The 22,217-nt window shown below is 37.3% G+C and overlaps 1 protein-coding gene across 4 annotated transcripts in view; it reads left to right on the top strand.

Moving 5' to 3' along the window:
- LOC127414117 (reticulon-1-A-like) overlaps window positions 1-20,301 on the top strand; it is a 30,431-nt gene extending 10,130 nt beyond the window's left edge. Inside the window, exons 3-9 of one of the 4 annotated variants that reach the window (XM_051651887.1) lie at window positions 201-1,085; window positions 15,405-15,612; window positions 16,003-16,141; window positions 18,298-18,367; window positions 19,202-19,248; window positions 19,344-19,402; window positions 19,909-20,301. In XM_051651887.1, the coding sequence (XP_051507847.1) occupies window positions 201-1,085; window positions 15,405-15,612; window positions 16,003-16,141; window positions 18,298-18,367; window positions 19,202-19,248; window positions 19,344-19,402; window positions 19,909-19,948 (1,448 nt within the window). In that variant the 3' untranslated portion in view covers window positions 19,949-20,301. Of the gene's footprint in view, window positions 1-200; window positions 1,086-6,533; window positions 6,753-12,322; window positions 12,385-12,991; window positions 13,016-15,404; window positions 15,613-16,002; window positions 16,142-18,297; window positions 18,368-19,201; window positions 19,249-19,343; window positions 19,403-19,908 lie in introns of those variants that run through there. The other 3 variants (XM_051651888.1, XM_051651889.1, XM_051651890.1) reach the window with 3 other exon arrangements.
- The last annotated feature ends 1,916 nt before the right edge of the window (window positions 20,302-22,217 follow it).

Below are 22,217 nucleotides of genomic sequence, written 5' to 3'. Positions count from 1 at the left end.
AGTTTTTTTTACTGTTTTCTGAAGGTTGGTTTCTTTTTAGATTAGTCAACTCCAACATTTTCTTTAAACATGAGTGAAATTAATCGTTTTGCATATTCCTAGTAGTTATGCCCCTGCAACACTAATATTGCCATTTATTCAGTACTTAAATTCCTCCATTTCGGTTTCACTGCATTACTTTCCTCATTCCAATTTTCCAGGCCGAGAGTCTCCATCCGACATTCTCTTCCAGCCTGCAGGAATGAAGTCTGTGAGCTCCACCAAAGATTCCAGCAACACCACCTATCATTCCAATCTTCCAGGAGACCAGAACATGAAGGGCACAACCAAACCCTCCTCCCCATGGGCACAAGACCTTCAAGGCAGTGGAGATGAGTCTGGAGATTCAGAGATTGAGCAAGTGGCTGAAGAATCCGATTCACCAGCATACGACTTGACATCCAAGACCACACCCACAAAAGGTGGATTTAGCCAACCAAGCAACCCATTTGAGCAGACCAACTACACATCTATCACCGATAAAGCTAGCAACACTTTTGACAAGGATCAAACCAACAAGGTCAGTGCTAGTAACCCATTTGAGCTGTCTGGGGGTACGAAGGGTGGTTTCAGTCAATCCAGCAACCCACCGCTCTACAGTCTGCTAAGAGAGGAGAGGGAGGCAGAGCTCGACAGCGACCTGCTAATCGAATCAGCCTCTGAAGAGAGTCCCAAGCGGGAACAGGAATACTCAGCTCCAAAACATCCTGAAACATCTTCTCCACTGACCTCGGGCCTCACTTCCTCTAAACCCATCATAAATTCCAGCGCTTCAGCCTCTCCCTTCCCTGAACCCCCAGCCAGCACCTTGAGAGGAAAAGAGAAAGAAACAGAGAAGGAAAAGGAAAAAGCAGCCCCCGTTGAGAAGCCCAAGCTGCAACCAGAGGACAGCTGGTCCACCAAACCCAGGCCTTCAGTAATGGGAACATCTTTTCCAACTCTGGAGCCCAGTCAGAACAAGGAGATCAAAAGCAATGTTGAGAGTGTTTCCACAGAGAAAGAGGCCACTCTTCCCTCTTTCTTTCAGAGCCTCACCAGACAGAAAGGTAAGAGGCTTCTGAGTTACTCTTCCTCCAAGCTATTCTATCACAGGTTTTCTGTGATTTAGTGACATAGATTACTGAGGTGCATTTTAGAAAGTGTTTACGTAGGCCCTTTTCCACTGCAGGAAGTAACTAAAGCACATTTTAGGTACTTTTACTCAGAACTACTACTTTTTGTTGCTTTTGCACATGAGGAACTATAGTTCCTCTTAGCCGTTTAGAGGGACATTAGAGGGACCTTTTAGCTCCTACTCCAGGGTAGGTACTTTATTGAGAGAATAAGGGCTGTGGGAGGTGCTGCAACCTGTGATTGGTCAAATATGTATGATGCACAAAGCAATGAGAAACACGAAGAGTCGGTATCTGCCATGAGTATACAAACTTGTGGCTGCTAGGCTGCTACTCGGAGGATTGCCACAATTTTTTAATGTCCTTATCAAAAATAACATAAAAACAACTAAGTATCCAACTGAGTATCGCCTGTTTTACATATTATGTGTGCGCGAAGGGTGAGCAGAGCTGCTTTGTGACTTCAATGGGAGATGCCCTTTGAGTTTTCATTGCATATGTACTGTGTGACTAGACAGAAAACAAATTGATTTCTGGATTACTGCTTTAAAGTTTTCAGGATAATGGAAATAAATAATAAGATGTTTAAAATAGGCTGGTTAAAACAGGCTGAGCACCTCATCTCTCTTCTCACAGCGGCTTGAGAGATGCAGCACCGCACGGCTCATTTGCCCAGTGTGAAGACTATAACCTGAAGACACAGTTTTTGTAAAACAGCCCTAACAAAAGTGTAGCTCCAATCCTGGCATTCTCCAATGGCATTGTTGATTTTGTTGTCAAAAGAAAAATGGTCGACACTAGATGACGTCACCACTGGGGTTATTTTTGTGTGTGCAAATGCAAGAGGGGAAATCTTCTTGGGGTATGCAGTTACTTTTAAGAGTTCTTATCTAGAAAGTTATGAAGGGGAAAGTACCAGGACTGTACGTGGGAAAGGGGTTATTATAAGCTTCATTACTGGAACCTTGCTAGGACAGGGCTAGAACTTCAGTGCCTCTGGTGTCTGACAGCTGTAAGATGAGAGGAGGTGAATGTCATGAACTGTGATGAAGTGATGTTGTAGGAGGACCAGCGCTTCATCTGTCGAGCACAGTCACCAAGTGCCATCTGTGAACATGTTCAACAAAAAAAAGTTGAATATATCTTATTACCAGTATATGACAGTTTCAGCTCTAAAATAACATTACATCACATTGATCCAAATCAGGGGTTTTCAAATTGACTTTCAAACTGCAAGAAGGTGCTAGGGGGTACACAGAAAAAAAAAAAAAATGTAACAAACAATTTGACTATATTATTCTTTAATTCTTCTTTCTAAAAACTACAAATTAGGGATGGGCATTTTCAAGTAATTTTGTTGTCGAGTACTCTAATCCACAAAAAACTAGTAACCGATTACTCGTTAAAAATGTGTTCAGTGATTTAACAAACACACACACATACTGGTCTGATAAACTCATAGTTCCTTATATCTTTCCACAATAAAGCAGATCCTCATCCGTTGGTATGCAAGGCTCTAACAAGAACCGAATACAAATAGAGCAGAATTAAAAAAGAATCAAAACAAATCCACACTTGGCAAAGACGCCATCATATCTTCTTCTCTCATCCAACACCTCGATGTTGAATGACACCCATCAACACCGCCTCCCAGTGGACTCAATTGTAACTGTGATATTTGGTGAGAGAATCAGAGGGAAAACAGTTAATTCAGCGCTGTGCACGGCAGACGAATGCGGTTAGGAAAATGAATTTGCGACAATCGAGCAGTGTTTTTAAAGGTGCTGTAAGCTATTTTTTTCATGGAAAGTTATGCAAAAAAAAAATTATACTCCCTGAAAGATATTAATGAAATAAGTGTACGGAGAGCTCTGTGATAGCTCTAGACTCTGTAAACATCAAATGCTTTCTGCCTGTCAATCATTTTGCATAGTGTTGTAGTTGCAGCGATATATTGAGGCTTAACGCCATGTTAATGCCATGTTTTTCATTACAGTTGTCAATTGAGGGCGCTATTTTTGCTACTGTTGTGTTTAACAACCCTTTCTGCTCGGTTTTGGTCTCTACAGTATCTATGATGTCTAGGGTTTTGGAAAGAGGGGGCATGGCTAATCCAACGGCTCAGCTCGTGAAAATTCCAGAAGGGCAAAATCACTTACAGCACCTTTAATACTCGAGTATCTGGTGCTGAACGACTAATCTATTACTCGATTACTCGTGCACATCACACTACCAGTACATTTTAATTTAATTGAAAATGTTTTTCTTCAGGTTTATATGTACAACTAACATTACTTTAACAGTGGGTAGAAAAAAAGATATGCTCTCAACTTAATACAAAGTAATATTTTCCAGATTTTTAAAATTATATTTAAAATAATTTCTTTATATTAATAGATATTTAAAACTTTTCATTTCTTCATTTCCTCTATTACAGTGACACTTTAAAATGAGGTTCCTTTTGTTAACATTAGTTAACTGCATTTTGTAACATAAATATAATGAACAATACTTTTACAGCATTTGTTAATCATGGTTAATTTCAACATTTAGGGTCTGATAAAGGCCTACATGCCGTGTTGGTTTGAGTTATTCATTTTAAAGTCCAATAAAGTTTATCACTGCAAGTGTTGCTGGATTCCACTGCTCCATTTCTGTTGTTTATATCCATGCACCTTGTGAGTGGGTAAAGTAGTGCCAGATCTACTTCTACAATAATTTCAACATTTACTAATATATATATATATATATATATATATATATATATATATATATATATATCTTAACAATAACATTAGTTAATGCAATAAGCAAAGAACAATTGGGTTTTTATCATTTAACATTAACCAAGATTAACGCTGTTTAAAAATAGGCCTATTGTTCATTGTAAGTTCAAGATACCTAATGCATTAATGGTAACAAATGGAACCTTATTGTAAAGTGTTACCCAATAACACAAGAAAAGCCAATTATTTAATTTAGCAAACAACATGTTGTCTTTATATAATATATCACGCTTACTATTTTTCTCACACAGCATAAATGGGACTTTATACATGAAAATATAAAGCTGCCTAATTATTTTAGAAGAGGGTCCATTGTGAGGGGATCATCATGTTTGGGGGTCCTTCCTTGGCATCAAAAAGTTTGAAACCCCCTGATCTAAATAATCTAGGTCATTCACAATTGATGTATTAGTGATGTTTAATAGTATAGCGTTATTTTTTCTGTTTTGTTCTAAAGTGTCATGAGGGGAAAATTTTTGCCTTAACCTCAAGCTGCCTTAAACTGGAATAGATTTTCTAAAATCAGTGTGTTGAAGCCCTGCTGATCAGTAAGATTGCTTAATTTGGTAATTTGGATTAGTCAGATGCTTATATCATCACTTAGTTACCTTGCATGAAAGACATTTAGAGAAACACATTGAGAGTTTTGATGAATTGCTGCTTATGAGGCTGCAACATGCTATCTGTCTATCTGTCTATCTGTCTATCTATCAATCTATCTGTCTATCTATCTATCTTTTAAACTTTTTAAACCTTTAAGACAAGGCTTTGTCAAGCCAGCATGTCTACAAACTTTATTAATCTAGTTGTTTTTGTTGTTATTATTATTATCATCAATTCCTTGACTTGACTTTAAGTTGATAAGGCCGTAAGGCTGCTCAGAGGATGCAGTGTTGAGGAGGTTGTTGTCACAGCTGCTGTTTCTCAAAGAGTGTAATTAGAAAAGCCTGCTTATGTCACATGGACTTGATTCAATGTGAGAGACTTTCAGAGACAATGAAAGATCTTCTATGGTATAGAGTGGTTGATTGAGGCTGAAATAAAGGGATAATGTCCCTCTAGTGGTGAGTTTTAAAAAATGCACTGTCATGTGTGAACAAAACTTCACAATAACAAAGCACAAATAATGGTGGTGTACTTAATTTGTTTTTAAAACCTTTCTGAGTTCAGTTAAATTTTCTTATTTAACAATGAAATGTAAATGTTGCTTATGTAGTAATCCAAAATATATATTTCTTGAAGACTGATAAATCCTTGATCTGAACATTTATGAAAAAGAAAGTATTCTAAGCTGTTAATTCTGGATCTTGAGTCCACCTTTTGATGCACACAGTATTTCTATTAACCTGAAAGCCATTTGGAGGAATAAACTTAAGTTGTGCGTTAGATCAGAAAGAAATTAACTGTATTTTTGATGAAGTGGTTCATCTTGTTGTAAACAGTATTTTTGTATAATCCTCTTGTAAATTGGGGTGGTGCATGCAAATATGATGCTACAAGCATAATTACTTTTTTTTTTTTTTTTTTTTCAATTTGTATGAAGGAACAGCAGTTGAAATTATGTATGAATTAAATTGTTGGTTCCCTCATTTTGTATCCAGGCAACTACAGATAAATTAACAGACAGGTAGAGATGTTGTATAGCAGATTGATGTATATTTTATGTTGTGCATTGCATTTATACACATATGCAGTGTACTGAATATACCATGCATTGTCTGGTGAGTGGAAATGAAGGTTCTGGAATGCTGGGGGAAAAAAAAGAGGTCAACGCCTTTTTAGAAGCTCTTCTTCAGACAGCCTGCAGAGGGCGATAAAGACTGCATGTTTATGTAACAGCTCAGCTATTTTTAATTGAAATACTTAATTAAATCCTCAAAATCTCTCCTAAAGATCTAATGGTAAAGACTGCAGATCTTTATGTAAAAGTGTGGAGTGTGTTTTTAATGGATAATATTAAAACATTATACCAACTGCAATTCTATCAGTGCATTAAACTGACCAGAATTCTGAGACTATGTGGATCACAGCACAGATCAGCTTGTTTCAGTAGTAATGGGGGAGGCAGGGGGCTTGAGCTGTTACTGTGGCAAGCCCATTGAGGGAAGATCCTACAGGAAACAGAAGAGGAAGAGGATGAAAATGAATAAGCAAAGAATGCAACTCACCATACAGATAAACAGCAACAGTAATAACATTGAATTAAAAGGCTGTGTATTTATTTGTTCTAGCTTGCATCAGGACCATTCTGTTCCAGATTTCTTCTATTTTTAAGCAGAACTACATTGCCTATAATTCCATCTAAGGTTCCCACAGATATTGTGAAGCATTCAAAAATAATAATGCTGACATCATAGACTCCACCCTTTTATTGAGAATACAATAACGCCATCCTTAACAGCACTGAGGTCACATGACAAGTGCTTATGTTTATGTATAAGGTTTGTGGGGGGAGGGAGGAAAGGGCGGGGCCTTTTTGATCTGATTCCTAACATCATGCCCCAGGCGTTGCATATGGTACGATCCGCTTTCTGCGGTGGAGGCTACAGTGTTTACTTTGTCATCCACCAGCACCTCTCCCTCACTTTCTCTCGTTCCGTCCCTCTGTCTGTGTGATTCAGTAGCAGTATTAGTCTCTTTATCTCTCTTCTGGCCATTCATGCCACTCGGACGTGTCAGGTAGTGGGTCTCGGGAAGACATAAGATCAGCAAAAGAGAAAAAGGAAGCGCAAAAGCAGCGAGACAAACGACAGAGGAGGGGAAGACATGGATAAAGGGAAGAAAGAATGTACCTGGAGCAGCTGGAGAGGGCTGGGTACAGACTCTGTGTTTGTGTCTGTGTATTACTGGATGGTAAAGGGATAGCTCAAACAAAAAATGAAAAATCTGTCATCATTTACTCACCCTTATTTTCTACTAAACCTGTATGACTTTTTCCTGTGGAATACAAAGGGAGATGTAAGGTAGAATGTTAGCCTCAGTCACCATTCACATTTGTTGTATGGAAATAAAAGTGAATGGTGACCGAGGGTAACATTATGCTTAAATTTTTTTGTTTTTTTTTAATTAATGAAATAAAGACGGGGTAAAAGTTAGACAGGTTTGGAACAACATGAGGGAGAGTAAATGTAGCAGTATATTCAATACTGGGGGGAGACCAAATATTTTCTTCATTTTAAGAATCGGTCATTGAAAAATCCATATTGATCGAGCACTAATCTGAATTTTGGGGGGGACGTGCCCTCTTTATGTCTATGGTGGTTATGGCCCTGTTATCAGGCGCTGGTTTTGCGTATTGCATGAAGCACTAGTGTCCCCTTGGTCTCTGCACTGGTGGGACAAAGAGAGGAGAGGGGAGGCAGCTGTTTTGGGATGGGGGGTTGGCTGGTGGTCCGTCTGTTTTGGAGTAATGCTAATATGCTACGCCTGCTGTTTAGCTAGATAGGCTCTGATTGTCAGAGTTTAGGCTGTTTTTATGTTGAATCACAGATGCAGCAGCGCTGGATGAGGCTGTCACTATAGCAACCAGGTCACACCCATCCTGATTACATCATTCTCTTGAACAGGCATCCATTATACCTAGTAAAAAGCAAATCCAGGAACACTCATGGAATGGAGAAAAATAAGGAAATAGAACTTTTATTAACTTTTAATAAGTTTTATTTCCTTATTTTTCTCCATTCCCTGAGTATTGCTGGATTTGCTTTTTACTAGTACTTCGTTTTTTTCCACGCACCTTGCTGGTTTTGTGATGTTGCACCAGAACAACTCTACAACATCCATTATACCTAGAAAAGAGTAAGCGAAAGGAAGAGCAGATCACAAAAAGGGAAAGAGAGAAGGACAGAAAGGATCATTTTAAAAGAGAAAGAAAAAAGGAGAGAAAAGGTGAGGATTGTTCTCTTGGCTGTTCCTTTAGAATGACAGGCACATTGGAAATGTCCACCCAGAACAAAGGGTTTGGGAGGGAGTGCAGACATACTATTTCTATAGAAACTGCATTGTGTTAGTATTTGCACTCTGTTTTGTGTGGTTGTGTTTTCATCAAAAACTGCTATCTGTAAATAGATTTACTGATTCTGCCCATGCAAAACTCCACTATATTGACGTGAAAACTTTCCCAATATTTGCTAAGGTTTTCTAATTGGTTTCTAGGGTGTTCTGGCTGGTTGGCTCCTGGCCCAATAACAAAAGAGCCCACATCAAAATCTCAGTGATATTCTGACCCCAATGAGTCATTGCAAGCCTATGGGAATTTTTTGTTGTTTCTCTTTTTTCTCACCCTGTTTCTTCTATTTTGCTGTATTTGCTGACATCACTAATTCTCTGCAGGAAAGGATAACATCACTGTGAAGTCATTTCTAATTTTTTTTTTTTTTTTTTTTTGATGATTCATATCAAACTCTAGACCCTTCTGGTGTTTCTGTGTCTTACTCTGAGTGCTTTGTCATGCACACACATAGACATGCACAAACCAACACATAAATATATATATATAAAACATTCAGTGCCGCATTTTTAAAACCACTCACAGGCCTAAGGCCAAAGTGCCGTTGTAACAGACCTATACACATTTGCCTTTATTGATATACAGTTGAAGTCAGAAGTTTACATACATTTAGGTTGAAGTCATTAAAACTCATTTTTTAAGTTGTTTTGGACATCTACTTTGTGCATGACACGAGTAATTTTACCAACAATTGTTTACAGACAGATCACTTTTAATTGACTGTATCACAATTCCAGTGGGTCAGAAGTTTACATACACTAAGTTAACTGTGCCTTTAAGCAGCTTGGAAAATTCCAGAAAACGATGTCAAGCCTTTAGACAATTAGCCAATTAGCTTCTGATAGGAGGTGTACTTAATTGGAGGTGTACCTGTGGATGTATTTTGAGCCTACTTTCAAACTCAGTGCCTCTTTGCTTGACATCATGGGAAAATGTAAAGAAATCAGCCAAAACTTCAGAAAAAAAAATGGTGGACCTCCACAAGACTGGTTCATAAATGAGAGCAATTTCCAAACGCCTGAAGGTACCACGTTCATCTGTACAAACAATAGTACGCAAGTATAAACACCATGGGACCACGCAGCCATCATACCACCAAGGAAGGTGACGCATTCTGTCTCCTAGAGGTGAATGTAATTTGGTGTAAAAAGTGCAAATCAATCCCAGAACTACAGCAAAGGACCTTGTGAAGATACTGGAGGAAACAGGTAGACAAGTATCTATATCCACAGTTAAACGAGTCCTATATCGACATAACCTGAAAGGCTGCTCAGCAACGAGGAAGCCTCTGCTCCAAAACTGCCATAAAAAAGCCAGACTACAGTTTGCAAGTGCACATGGGGACAAAGATCTTATTTTTTGGAGAAATGTCCTCTGGTCTAATGAAACAAAAATGTAACTGTTTGGCCATAATGACCATTGTTATGTCTGGAGGAAAAAGGGTGAGGCTTGCAAGCCGAAGAACACCATCCCAACCTTGAGGCATGAGGGTGGCAGCATTATGTTATGGGGGTGCTTTGCTGCAGGAGGTACTGGTGCACTTCACAAAATAGATGGCATCATGAGGAAGGAAAATTATGTGGATATATTGAAGCAACATCTCAAGACATCAGCCAGGAAGTTAAAGCTCTGTCGCAAATGGGTCTTCCAAATGGACAATAACCCAAAGCATACCTCCAAAGTTGTGGCACAAACAAAGTCAAGGTATTGGAGTCTCCATCACAAAGCCCTGACCTCAATCCGATAGAAAATTTGTGGGCAGAACTGAAAAGGCGTGTGTGAGGAAGGAGGCCTACAAACCTGATTCAGTTACACCAGTTCTGTCTGGAGGAATGGGCCAAATTTTCAGCAACTTATTGTGAGAAGCCTGTGGAAGGCTACCCAAAACGTTTGAACCAAGTTAAACAATTTAAAGGCAATGCTACCAAATACTAACAAAGTGTATGTAAACTTCTGACCCACTGGGAATGCGATGAAAGAAATAAAAGCTGAAATAAGTAATTCTCTCTACTATTATTCTGACATTTCACATTCTTAAAATAAAGTAGTGATCCTAACTGACCTAAGACAGGGAATGTTTTCTATGATTAAATGTCAGGAATTGTGAAAAACGAGTTTAAATGTATTTGGCAAAGGTGTATGTAAACTTCTTACTTCAACTGTACAAATGCACATACTATTCTCTTAATGCACTGATAAGTGCATTTCGGCTTGCAGAAAATTGCCTGAATTTTTATATTTTTCATTATTCTTCCATTGAAAGTGATTTACAGCACAGTAATTGCAGGGACAACTCCCTCTGGAGCAATCTGTGGTCTTAGAAGCAAAAATCAAGAGCATCAGGATTGTAATCTCAGTAACTTTCCAGTTGCTGCCTGGGAAACCTATTTTTGAGATTTTTATGTCAGCAGCCCAGATTATTAACCAATAAGCAGGGTTGGGAGGGTTACTTTTGAAATGTATTTCACTACAGATTACAGAATACATGCTGTAAAATGTAATTTGTAACGTATTCTGTTAGATTACTCAAGGTCAGTAACGTATTCTAAATACTTTGGATTACTTCTTCAGCACTGGTAGATTTTTTCACTTGTTTTGACTATAAAAACTCTGCCAGTACAGTAAGACAAAATACACATGTTAAAAATACATTCTCTGAAAAACCTAAATATCTTATGCAGTGTTGTTTCTAAAACAAGATCAATCAAATTGATCTTGTTTTAAGGATTTTTAGATATTTTTACAGGAAATCAATACAAAAATTATCATCAAGAATAAGATTTTTGCCCTAATATCAAAGGTCTTACTAGAAAAAAATGAATTATGATCCAAAGTGAATTTGATAAAAAAAAATATGATCGTGCCTGGTAACATGTGCATGTAAAATGGCTAGAAATAGCATTTTAGCTTAGCTTAAAGCTGACAATATACACAAGGTTTATTTCTATTTCTTCTGCTCCAAATTTACTTCAAACTTACTTCTCTGTCTGCTCGTATGAATGTAACACATCATAAGAAAGTGTTTCACCGCTGTTCAAATTCACTTTGGATCGCATCATTTATATGTATAAATGTTTTCCATCTGAAAGGACTAAATATTAAATGAAACAAATGACAATAAAATGTAATCTCTTCAGTAATCAAAATACTTTTTGAATGTAACTGTATTCTAATTACCAATTATTTAAATTGTAACTGTAGTGGAATACAGTTACTTATATTTTGTATTTTAAATATGTATTCCTGTTACATGTATTCCGTTACTCCCCAACCCTGCCAATAAGCCACCACCAACCCTAATTAAAACTTGAACTAGCACAATAATGTGACAGCAGCAACACTGATTTGGCTACACTGAAAGTGACGTCTGAGCTATTGCTAACGCCATCAGTTTCTCAAATACTGTTGTTTTAACTAAACATATTGCATGTAATCTTTAATGCAAAATTGTTTATGTAACCATTTTGATTGAAATTGGTTCCTGTCCCAATATAGGCCTTCACAAGAAGGTCAGTAATACTTAGATTAAGCTATCTGTTAGCATTCGCTATTATCTCAATGGCAGTTGCTTGACATAAGAACATGCCCAGTCCCAAGCCCTTCCACAAAAAATATAAATCCATTTCACACTAAAAAGAATGCTCAAAAATGTGCACTGGCAAAACATCTACTACAATATAATGAAATGTTGTATTTTGTCAGAATACACAGCTACTTCCGAATGTCCGTCAATGGAGAACAATGCTTTTTTTAGGCCCAGATGGTGTAGTTATGGCATCTACCAGTAGGGACTAACTGGACCATGCTAACTAGACAAACCTGGGCTTGACCACTTCAGCCTTCCCCATGGTGATGACCTTTCACTCAGGATATGAAAGGCTGGGTATTATGTTGGCATGACTGCCAGGCTGAATGTGGATCTCTGATGCTATAATTACACTCCGACATTTAAACACTAGCACACACACTCATACACAATTACCCCCCCCCCCCCCCCCCACACACACACACACCTTCTTATTTTAAGCTCCCTAAGCAATGTGTGTAAAGGAAACTGGAACACTGTATCTATAGCAACTGCTGCTGCCCCCTTTATTTCTCTTCTCAAACACACACACACACACACACACACTCATCGTCACATAGGACATATGAAAGATGGTGGATTAATTAGCCTCTGTGAATGGGTTACACATAGTTGTGTATGACAAGGATTGTGTTTTTGTGCGTTTGCCTCAGTCTGTTTCATTTGTCACCCAGTATGCTTAAGCCTGTGTGTGTGTGTGTGTGTGTGTGTGTGTGTGTGCGCGCGTTCCTGATTAGCCAATGGTAGTATGAGTCGTCCCCCTCCCTCTTATTCTCTCTCTCTCTTTTGTGTGTGTTCCCACTCACTGTCTCTCTCTCTTTTTCTTGCTGTCTGCAGTCATGGGTGGTTCAGGTCAGTGTCTCTCTCCCTCTTCTGATGGTATTAGTGTTTTAGCATCAAAAATAAAAGATCTCTAAGGAACAATTGTTTTGTATGCTTGTAATGAGTTCATTTCTGATGTCACTGTTTCTGATGGATAAGTCAATTCTGTGTTCTGTAGAGTCACTTAAACAGTGTTACTTTACTTCAGTGTACATTCAATAAATAAAGCAATGTGACAGTTGTATGTGAGGAGTGTGAATGCTGCTGTTTTAATGTGTTTAATGGGACCTGTATGAGTTCAGACTGTAGGATTTATCAGAGCAGGTGAATTTGTCACCATCGAAGGGTTTTGTTTTATGTTTTTGTTAAAGTCAAGGGTTTTTACTGCTTTTTTTGTGGTGTTTTTATTATTGATGTGACTCAATCAGAATGATGAATAATTGATGATAGTGTGTCATTTTTAAAGAGCTGATGAGTCTGTACTTGCTGCTGCCTACATCCTGGATTTGGTTTCGAGCAAAAATCCCAGATAAAAATGGCCGATATTTCTGCCCTCCTCTAAGCTCTGCCAGGCTAAATTTAGCCCCGTAGGACCGATGGGAGAATCTCACAGGGGACTGCAGATGTCGTGCACACACCAGAAAGTGACAGACCAGCTTCAGTGAGTGTGTGCTTAACAGTTTTTCCAAAGCAGCAACTGAAGGTGTCAAGATTTAGGTGTAAAATAAAAATATGACAGCAAAAATAAGCTCTCGGTTGACGCAGAGACTAAAAAGATGATTCAGAGTTCTGAATCTGTTGGTTCTCATGGCAACAAGTGAACAATTCTACTTATGTCATCTTTGTGATATTTGGTCAGAGTTGGTGAACATGTTTTATCGATGTGCATGTAAACTCACCCAGTGAGGAGTTACAAAAGTATAAATTCTTATTGAAAAGAGGGATAGTAAATGATTTAGCTTTTGTTGAAAGGTTGATGGTGTTGGTGAATCCATATAGCTTTTGATTCTGCTGTGGATCATTAATGTCTTGGGAAGTATAAGGAAGTCATAATGTTATATTCCATTTCTGGGATCTTTAGAGAGTTTCAGTTTTAGATTAGGGTCTATGGAGTTTCTCTTAGAGCAACTATAGATTTGTTTGTTAACTAATTTCTTTTTGGTCGAGTGAGAGACCAAGGCCCTGTCTTGGGGTTATCTCAAGTTTTGTAAGATGTACGTCTGGTGGGAAGTATCCTTGTTCTGTAAAGAAATAGGTTGCAGTTTTGAACCCAGCAAGGGGCGATGCTTGAGTTAACACCATTCTGCCATTGAGCTAGACACTTCAGGGGATTGTCCCTGTAACTTAAAATGGTACTATTCTATGGCGATGTCATGTGAAAATCATGGAAACAAATTCCACCACCCTAGTCATGTGGCAATAAATTAAGATTCTATTGAATTCTATTTTGTCTTACCATACAACATTGTTGCAACCATATGCACATAGGCAGGGTTTCATCTCCTACCAGTGCCAGAATAGACCTTATTCACAGTAGCACCATCTTTGATTTTTAACATGGATGAAAACGAGGCTTACCAATTCTTCAGTGTCACACATGGTATAAAGCTGTATGACGCTCCTAGATCCCATCTGATTTTCCACAACTCATGTAGTCTGGAGAGAAATTTGGAAAGATATTTTTTCAGTGTTTTGTCCACTGAACATTTTAAAAACACTTGAAACTGCAGTACAGCTCATTGAAGAGACTGTATGTCTATTCCTCACAGCCTTGTTGTCGTTCCCGTTAAAAATCTAAGATGCCGCTGCTGTGAATAAGGTCTGTACGACACATTTCTCTTAATGTCAAACTAAATCTGTAGTCTCAGAATGAGTAGGTCTTATATCACAATGGGCTAAAACCTTAAAGGAATATTCTGGGTTCAATACAAGTAAAGCTCAATCGACAGCATTTGTGGCATAATGATGATTTCCACAAAAATTTATTTCTACTCGTCCATACTTTTCTTTAGAAAAAAGCAAAAATCAAGCTTACAGTGAGGCACTTGCAATGAAAGTGAATGGGGCCAATTTTGGAGGGTGTAAAGGAAGAAATGTGAAGCATATAATTTTATAAAAGCACTTACAATCATTCTTCTGTTTAAACTACATTATTTGAGCATTGAAATTGTATCATTTCTAAATTTCTTGTTGTTTTAGTGTTTACAGAATTATGTCGTCAATGCAAATGTTATATACGATTTTTACACACAAAAGAAAGGTTAGTAAGTGATTTTATCACACTAAAATCCTGTTAACACACTTTTTTTTTTTTTTTTTTTTAAGAAAAGGAGGGACAAGTCAACAAAATTTTGTGGTAATCAATATTATACCACAAATGCTGTCAATTGAGCTTAATTTGTATTGAACCTGTAATATTTCTTTCAATGCATTTGTTATACTGATGGCACAAGGCTCACTGTATGTTTGTGTGCACTGGCCATTATGTTACAACACATCTGATAACGTGACTACTGGCTAGAAGGTTAGGTTTAGATAAATTGGCAGCAGGTGCTGAGAGGAAGACAGGTGGGAATAGATAGCCTCAAGGTTAGACATTTCCCCCTGGAAATAAGTTTTACACACACATGGGAAAGTAATATTAATAGCCATTAGAAGCAATGCTATAACTAATAATGGATGATTATACTTATTATTTAACTAGATTACTATCTGCGTGACACAAACACTAAACAGCAGAAACATGTTAAATGCTTGTGACTCAGCATTCCAAAACTGCCTATAATTTGAGATGTCTATATAAATTGTTTGAACACAATGTTTTACAAAGCAGAATTCCTGAGTTAAACAACAAAACCAGTGCAGAGAGGTTAGCATGTGTGTGTTCATGTCGACATGTTACTGTAAATGTGACTAGTTGTGTGGATGTTGACCAACCAGGCACATGCTGAAATGTGAGATTAATACTGTTCTAGTGGAGTTCACCCAAAAAAGACCATTCACCATTCTAATTATTTTTTATAAATTAAATATCTTCTCTGTCTCTTCAGTGGTAGATCTGTTACACTGGCGGGATCTGAAGCAGTCTGGACTAGTGTTCGGCAGCGTGTTGCTGCTGCTGTTCTCTTTAACCCAGTTCAGCGTGGTGAGCGTGGTAGCATATCTCGCTCTGGCTGTCCTCTCTGCCACCATCAGCTTCCGAGTCTACAAATCAGTCCTGCAAGCAGTGCAGAAAACCGACGAGGGACATCCCTTCAAGTTAGTCAAACCCTCCATTTGTGTCTGTTGGTGTGAAAACGTCTTCTACATTTGAGATATGAGTAGTATTGGGAAAGGTACTTTTGAAATGGTAGCTTCCTATGGAAAAAATTTTAAAATTTAAAGGACTACAATCAAGCTACTCTTTTGAAAATGTAGTTTAAAAAAGAAGAAAAAAGAAAAGAACATTGATGTAATGTTTTGTCATGCTACACTGCTACTCTAAGGGGAAAAGTAGCTTATTACTGGAAAAAAACAACACAGTTTTAAAAATAACTGGGATATTGTCATGCTACTGAAAATGTAATGAAGTTTGTAAGCCAAACTGTGTATATGAGTATTGATGATTAATTTTGTATTCCAAGATGACATGGCTTTTCTCTCTTTCAGGGCTTATCTGGAAGTAGAGATTGCTCTTTCTGCAGATCAGATCAGTAAGTATGTGGATAAAACTCAGCTGTATGTCAACTCCACCATGAAGGAGCTTCGTAGGGTGTTCTTGGTTCAGGATCTGGTGGACTCCGTAAAGGTAAAAACAAGGCCAGAAATTCAGCTCAAAACATTTTTCAGATGATCTTGAGATTTAAAAGTGCACTCGGTATTTTTTTTATTTATTTATTTATTTATTTTTTTGGTCTTGGACTTAATAACACTATTGGTACAAATAGAGCACAAAAGCAAAAGTTTGCTGCCAATAAATGCCATGATAGAAATACCCTATTCGCAAACAAATTTATCACATGATTAATTCATTCTGCAACAAAAAGTGTCTGATAAGAGGGGTTGCCAATGTGCATTTGGGATGTATCTTAATAGTCTTCACTTTATGTGATTAATAATAATGTTTAAAATTATGAATAAAGGAATAGCTCTTCCAAAAGTGAAAATTCTCTTATTGTTTACTCTCACTCATGCCATCCTAGATGTATATGACTTTTTTCTTCTGCAGGACTCAAATGAAGATTTTTAGAAGAGTATTTCAACTCTGTTGGTCCTCAGAATGCAAGTGAATGGTGGCCAGAATTCTGAAGGTCCAAATATCACATATAGGAATCATAAAATTAATCCATAAGACTCCAGTGATTTAATCCATGTCTTCTGATGCGATCCAATCGGTTTTGGGTGAGAACAAACCAAAATATCACTCCTTTTTGACTGTACATCTTGCCATTGCAGTCTCTAGGCACGATCATGATTTCAAGCTTGATTACACTTCCTAGTGCTTGACAAGTGCAGAGCGCTAGATGGCGCTAGGAAGTGTAATCGAGCTTAAATTATGATCGCTAAGGAGACTGCAGATTTACAGTAAAAAAGGAATTAAATTTTGGTCTGTTCTCACCCAAAACTGACTGGATCGCTTCAGAAGACATTGGCTACGTTTACATGCACCCTCATTATGCGATTAAGGCAATACTGTGATTAAACTGTTGCTCATGTAAACAGAATATTGCGATTATGCTAATAATCAGAGTAATTATAATCGCAGTAAGATATGTGGAGTACTCCTATTTTAATCACTTTATACTGGCATGTAAACGCTTTAATCGCATTTCTTCCACTCTGACCAAAGTGCGTCTGCGCCAGTGCTTCAGATGGATGATGTTAAGCTCATGCACAGCTTCATAAAACATTACGAAACAGAAGCTGCACTTAGCCCACTTCTTGGCTTCATGCGAAACAGCATTTTCTTGCACTGTTTTCCAGCAGTGGTACTCCCCAACTGCAGAATCTACAGCCCCACGGAAAAAGAAAACACATTTTTCCGAGTTGTGAATGTCCGTTTGCAGTCTAAATTAAATGTTGGTAAGATAAAAAAGACTGTATACTGCAAAAAAAATGGTAAGTACGTCTTTCAAATGAGTTTGTCCTCACGGGTGGAACACAACAACATCCAGCGTGTGTATTCCGATTCAAACAAGTGACCGATTCTTTTTAGTGAAACAAAAGGGACAGAGCAACCAGTGTAATCTGCCAAACAAATTACTATTATGAACCGATTCTTTTTAGTATATCAAAACAGACAGCACATCCAGTGTAGTCGAAAATTACTCTTATTAACCGGTTCTTTTAATAAAACTTACAAAAAGACTTCCTTATGCCAAGCTGTATTTAAAGATACATATTTGCAACAAGATGTTTTTTCATCATTAAAACACATTTCTCAGTGGATAATCAGAGTATTGGCAAGTAGCATGTAAACTGCATTGAAGAGGTTTGCCCAAATCATGTAAACATCTTAATCTAATTATTCCTTATGCTCTGATTATTGCAATAATCAGAGTATTGGTGTACATGTAAACTTAGCCATTGATTAAACCACTGGAGCCATATGAATTACTTTTAGGATGCTTTTATGTGAGATTTGGACCTTCAGAGTTCTGGCCACAATTTACTTGCATTGTATGGACTTACAGACGTAAAATATTCTTCTAAAAATCTTTGTTTGTGTTCAATAGAAGAAAGAACGAGGATTTTCATTTTTTGGGTGAAAAATTCCTTTAAGTACCATTAACTTTTGTTAGAGGTAAAACTTTAAATGACTCAGTTGGCATGATGGGTGTTAAGATAATTAAAATGTGATAGGAATAACATGCAGTACACTATAAAACGACAGTCCCTTCAAAAAGACCCTAATGTCTTGTCAAAAAAATAAATACAAATAAAAAAATACCTGTGTTTGTTTAGTTTGCAGTGTTGATGTGGTTGTTGACCTATGTGGGAGCTCTGTTTAATGGCCTGACTCTGATGATTCTAGGTAAGAATACATACCAAACACACATAGTACACATAACACTTTGTACACTAACTACTGTTCTATACTAGAAGGTGAAGGGAGTTGGTTCATGTTTTGGAACATGAAATTACCCCATGAAGAGAGACCATGAAGTCATTTTCTTTCCTGTTTTGAAGTATTTCCTAGTCTAATGAAACAGTATTTTTGGGTGGGACAAAGGACGAGAAGGGCACGTCCTGTTTTTAAAAAAATAAAATAGCCAATAGGCTTTAGATAGATAACCATCGTCAAGCATGATTTACTACTTAATAGTTAGTTGCAGGTGATATTAGGGGGAGTGATAATCTCATTCTAAAGAAAATTTGATTTGACTCAAATCTGTGTAGTGCAACACGATTCATCAATATTTTTTATGTTTTCTCAGAAGTGAAAGACTGTAAATTTGGAACATGTATATCTTCTAAAAGTTAATTTTGTGAAATTTTGGGAGTACACGAGCATCAAAACGCCTTTACAGCTAATAGACATGGACAACAAAACTCCAGTTTTGATTTGGTGTTAAAATGGTGTTTGAAAACCTTGCTTAAAAATCAGTGCTGATTCTCAAGGAGCATTCAGCAGTTTCTGTAGTGGCATGTGTTTGTGTATTTTAAGCACACACTCAAAATTACAATAGGACACATTAGGAAAGTTGATCACATACACATTGCTCTAGGTCAGGGTGTTATAACCTTAAACAACTGTAATCAAATTACATCATGCAGCATTTTGGTAGAGCAGCTCACTCAGTGTCTGTTGTAACTGTAACTGTTGTCCTGATCATACTGTACCACTCCTGTTTCTTTCTCTCTTTAGTGGTGGTTTCCATGTTCACCTTGCCAGTTGTTTACGAGAAGTACCAGGTAAATGTTCTCGACACAATGATCATTGGCAAAACATTTCGTACTCCTATGGTCTGCTGTCTATGGTGAATTCTCACTTTTTCGCTCTCTTTCAGACGCAGATTGATCAATACTTGGGCCTGGTGCGCTCCAATGTTAACTCAATAATGGGAAAGTGAGTGCTCTATAAACTACATACAGGGTTTCTACACATTTTGGCCACTGAATTTCCGTGATTTTTACATGACCATTCCAGTCATTTGTGATAATTCAATTAGCTTTTTTTTTTTTTTTTTTTTTTTGATTCAGACCAATTTGCTAACAAGTCTTTTAGACAGATTTGTGAAACCTTTATTGAAAAGAACTGACTCAAAATATTTGCTCACAAATCAGACAGCACTATAGACTGTGGGCATGCTTGACTTATTATTAGCATGTTAAGCTGTAGTTCAAAAATGTATATTCAGTATAGAAATTTCCATGCCTGGAAATTACAATCTTTTAATTCCCTGTTGACCGTTTGAATTCCCCAAATTCCCCATGACTGTGGGAACCCTGTATACATCCCCAAACCATGTTGGAACTGAATGAATTGGATTTCAATTCTACTTTTTAATGTAAAGACAAGGGAGCCCAAATAAAAAATAAATCTTTTTTTTTTTTTTTCGTTTTGCTTTGCAGAATTAGAGAGAAGGTTCCTGGGGCCAAAAAGAAGGAATAAACTCTACGCTTCTGTACAAGTAAACACTATAGCCAGTAAAAACAACAACTTTTGCCAGCACTGAAGGACCCCAACTACACAGGAGGCCAACATACCATCTTAAAAATAAATAAATAAAATAAAAAATGATTGTCATGTTAGTCTATTGGCTCCTATAAAAACTCACTGTTGCCAGTCACTGGTGAAGCCCTGCACTAATAGCTAACACTGATGATTCACAAACATAAGTAACACCTTGTGGGCGATCATAGAGCTATAGATATGCCAGAGGGACACAAAGTGCTTCTCTCTTCCATTGCTTCTGATTTAAGTGCATGAAGTCCAGTCTTGAGTAAATATTTTCTATATCTGCAGTGCTCTTCCTCTCTCTCTGCTTTATTTTGCAGTGCATATTTCCTGCCATAAAATATGACACAAAAACAAAGCTCATGCCTGTCATATAATCTCCTGATGCCATGTCAATTAATCGCTTAAATTCACTGTCACTGGTAGAGTGGCTCTATGTACAGACAAACTTATTAATATCAAGTTGAATTGTGGATTGTTTTTTTGTTTTTGTTTTTTCTGTGTATTTGAACACAATGATAATTTGGGGATGTTATTACTAAATGTGGTAACTATTTTTTTTTTTTTTTTTTTTGTGCAGATCAGTAGGGACACATGTAAGTGTTAAAAGGAAACCTTTGTGGTCCTTCTGTAGGGCCCGATAGTCAGACTGCAGAGCTGTACTAAACTCTGTCCGACTTTGTACGATGTTCAGTGTTCGTTTATTTTAAAGTCTTTAACTATTTGCACTCTGTATTTAATTAACGAATGAGAAAAATAAATGTTCTTCAATGTAGGAGGGTTGGTGTTGTGTCATTCCAAAAAAGGGGGAAAATTTACTTCAAGGAATAGTTCATGCAAAACAATCTATCATCATTTACTCACCTTCATGTCATCCCAGATGTGTTTGACTTGCTGTCTTTTGCTGAACTCATTTTTAGAAGAATGCAAATCACCAAAAACAAAAGAAGATTGTGATATTCTTCTAAAATCTTCATTTGTGTTCTGCGGAAGAAATAAAATCATACACATCTTGGATAGAGGTGGGGGGAAAAAATCTATATGTTAAAGTATTGCAATATTTTCCCTCACAATATTGTATCGATATTCACGTGCCAAAAATTTATATTATTTAAATTTTTCAAATTCTACAACTGTCCCTTAGATGGTGCAGTTATTATGCTTTACCGCTGAGACAGAACGGAACTCCTTTGATGACACCCACAGCATGAAAAAGTTGTTGACAGCATGAGTGCATCGTAGACTATTCAAAATCCACCTTCCCCTTTCAAATCCAGAGTTTAGTAACATCTTGGTTTGTCAAAGATCTGGGAAAAACTTTGTTTATGTTGCACATTAAAGTTAACATTACCTAAAGTGAAGTGATCGCTCTTTTGGTCATTTGCGCATTACCACGTTTTCCAATGCTCGGGTACTGTGCTATTGTGCGTCTTGGTCGTTACATTCAAGCTCCAATATGACATTAAAGAAGCATAAAAGCACCATTAAGGTGGTCCATATGACTCGTGCATTATATTTAAAGTCTCTTGAAGCCATACAATAGTTTTGTGAATCACAAAATGATGCATTTAAAGGGAAAAATACTCTGCATGCGCAGCATGTTTCAGAGAATGAGTGAAATGAGAGAATGAGTCACACATCTGACTCTTTGAACAACTGCAGGTGAATGACTGAATGGAAAAATAAACAATGTTTTCAAAATGGCTTTCTGAATACGCCCCTGTATTCAGAAAGCCGTTTTGAAAACATTGTTTATTTTTCCATTTGGTGGCGTCAAAATCTTTCTAGCAAGTCAGTCCACTGTCGGCCATCTTTGGAATGCTCTCAGGAGGCTACTTCCAGTCATGACAGTGCAGCTCCTATCTACTTGAATGGGAAAAGACCGAAATCTCCTTAACGGTTTGTCAAGATTACGATCAAAGGACATATTTACAATCAGCAGTAAAATCTGACAACACTGGTATCATAAATTGTGCTTCTTTACCTCAGATTACGCAAAAAAAAAAAAAAAAAACATTCTCTGCTTGTATAGCTAATGCGCATGCTAGTGTCACAGATATTCCATACTTCAGCTTTAAGTGCTTACAGTACACATTTTTAAAATATATTTGAGCTTTCAACAAGGGCAGGTTGAAACAATGTAATTTCTTGAAAAGATCCTTTAGGAATCTGTAAGTTGGCACTTTAAGAAGAGAAGCCCAAG

Source organism: Myxocyprinus asiaticus, chromosome 23, assembly GCF_019703515.2.
Source record: "Myxocyprinus asiaticus isolate MX2 ecotype Aquarium Trade chromosome 23, UBuf_Myxa_2, whole genome shotgun sequence".
NCBI lineage: Eukaryota > Metazoa > Chordata > Actinopteri > Cypriniformes > Catostomidae > Myxocyprinus > Myxocyprinus asiaticus.
The sequence above is the reverse complement of the archived record's forward strand: the minus strand, read 5'-3'. Positions and strand labels throughout refer to the sequence as shown.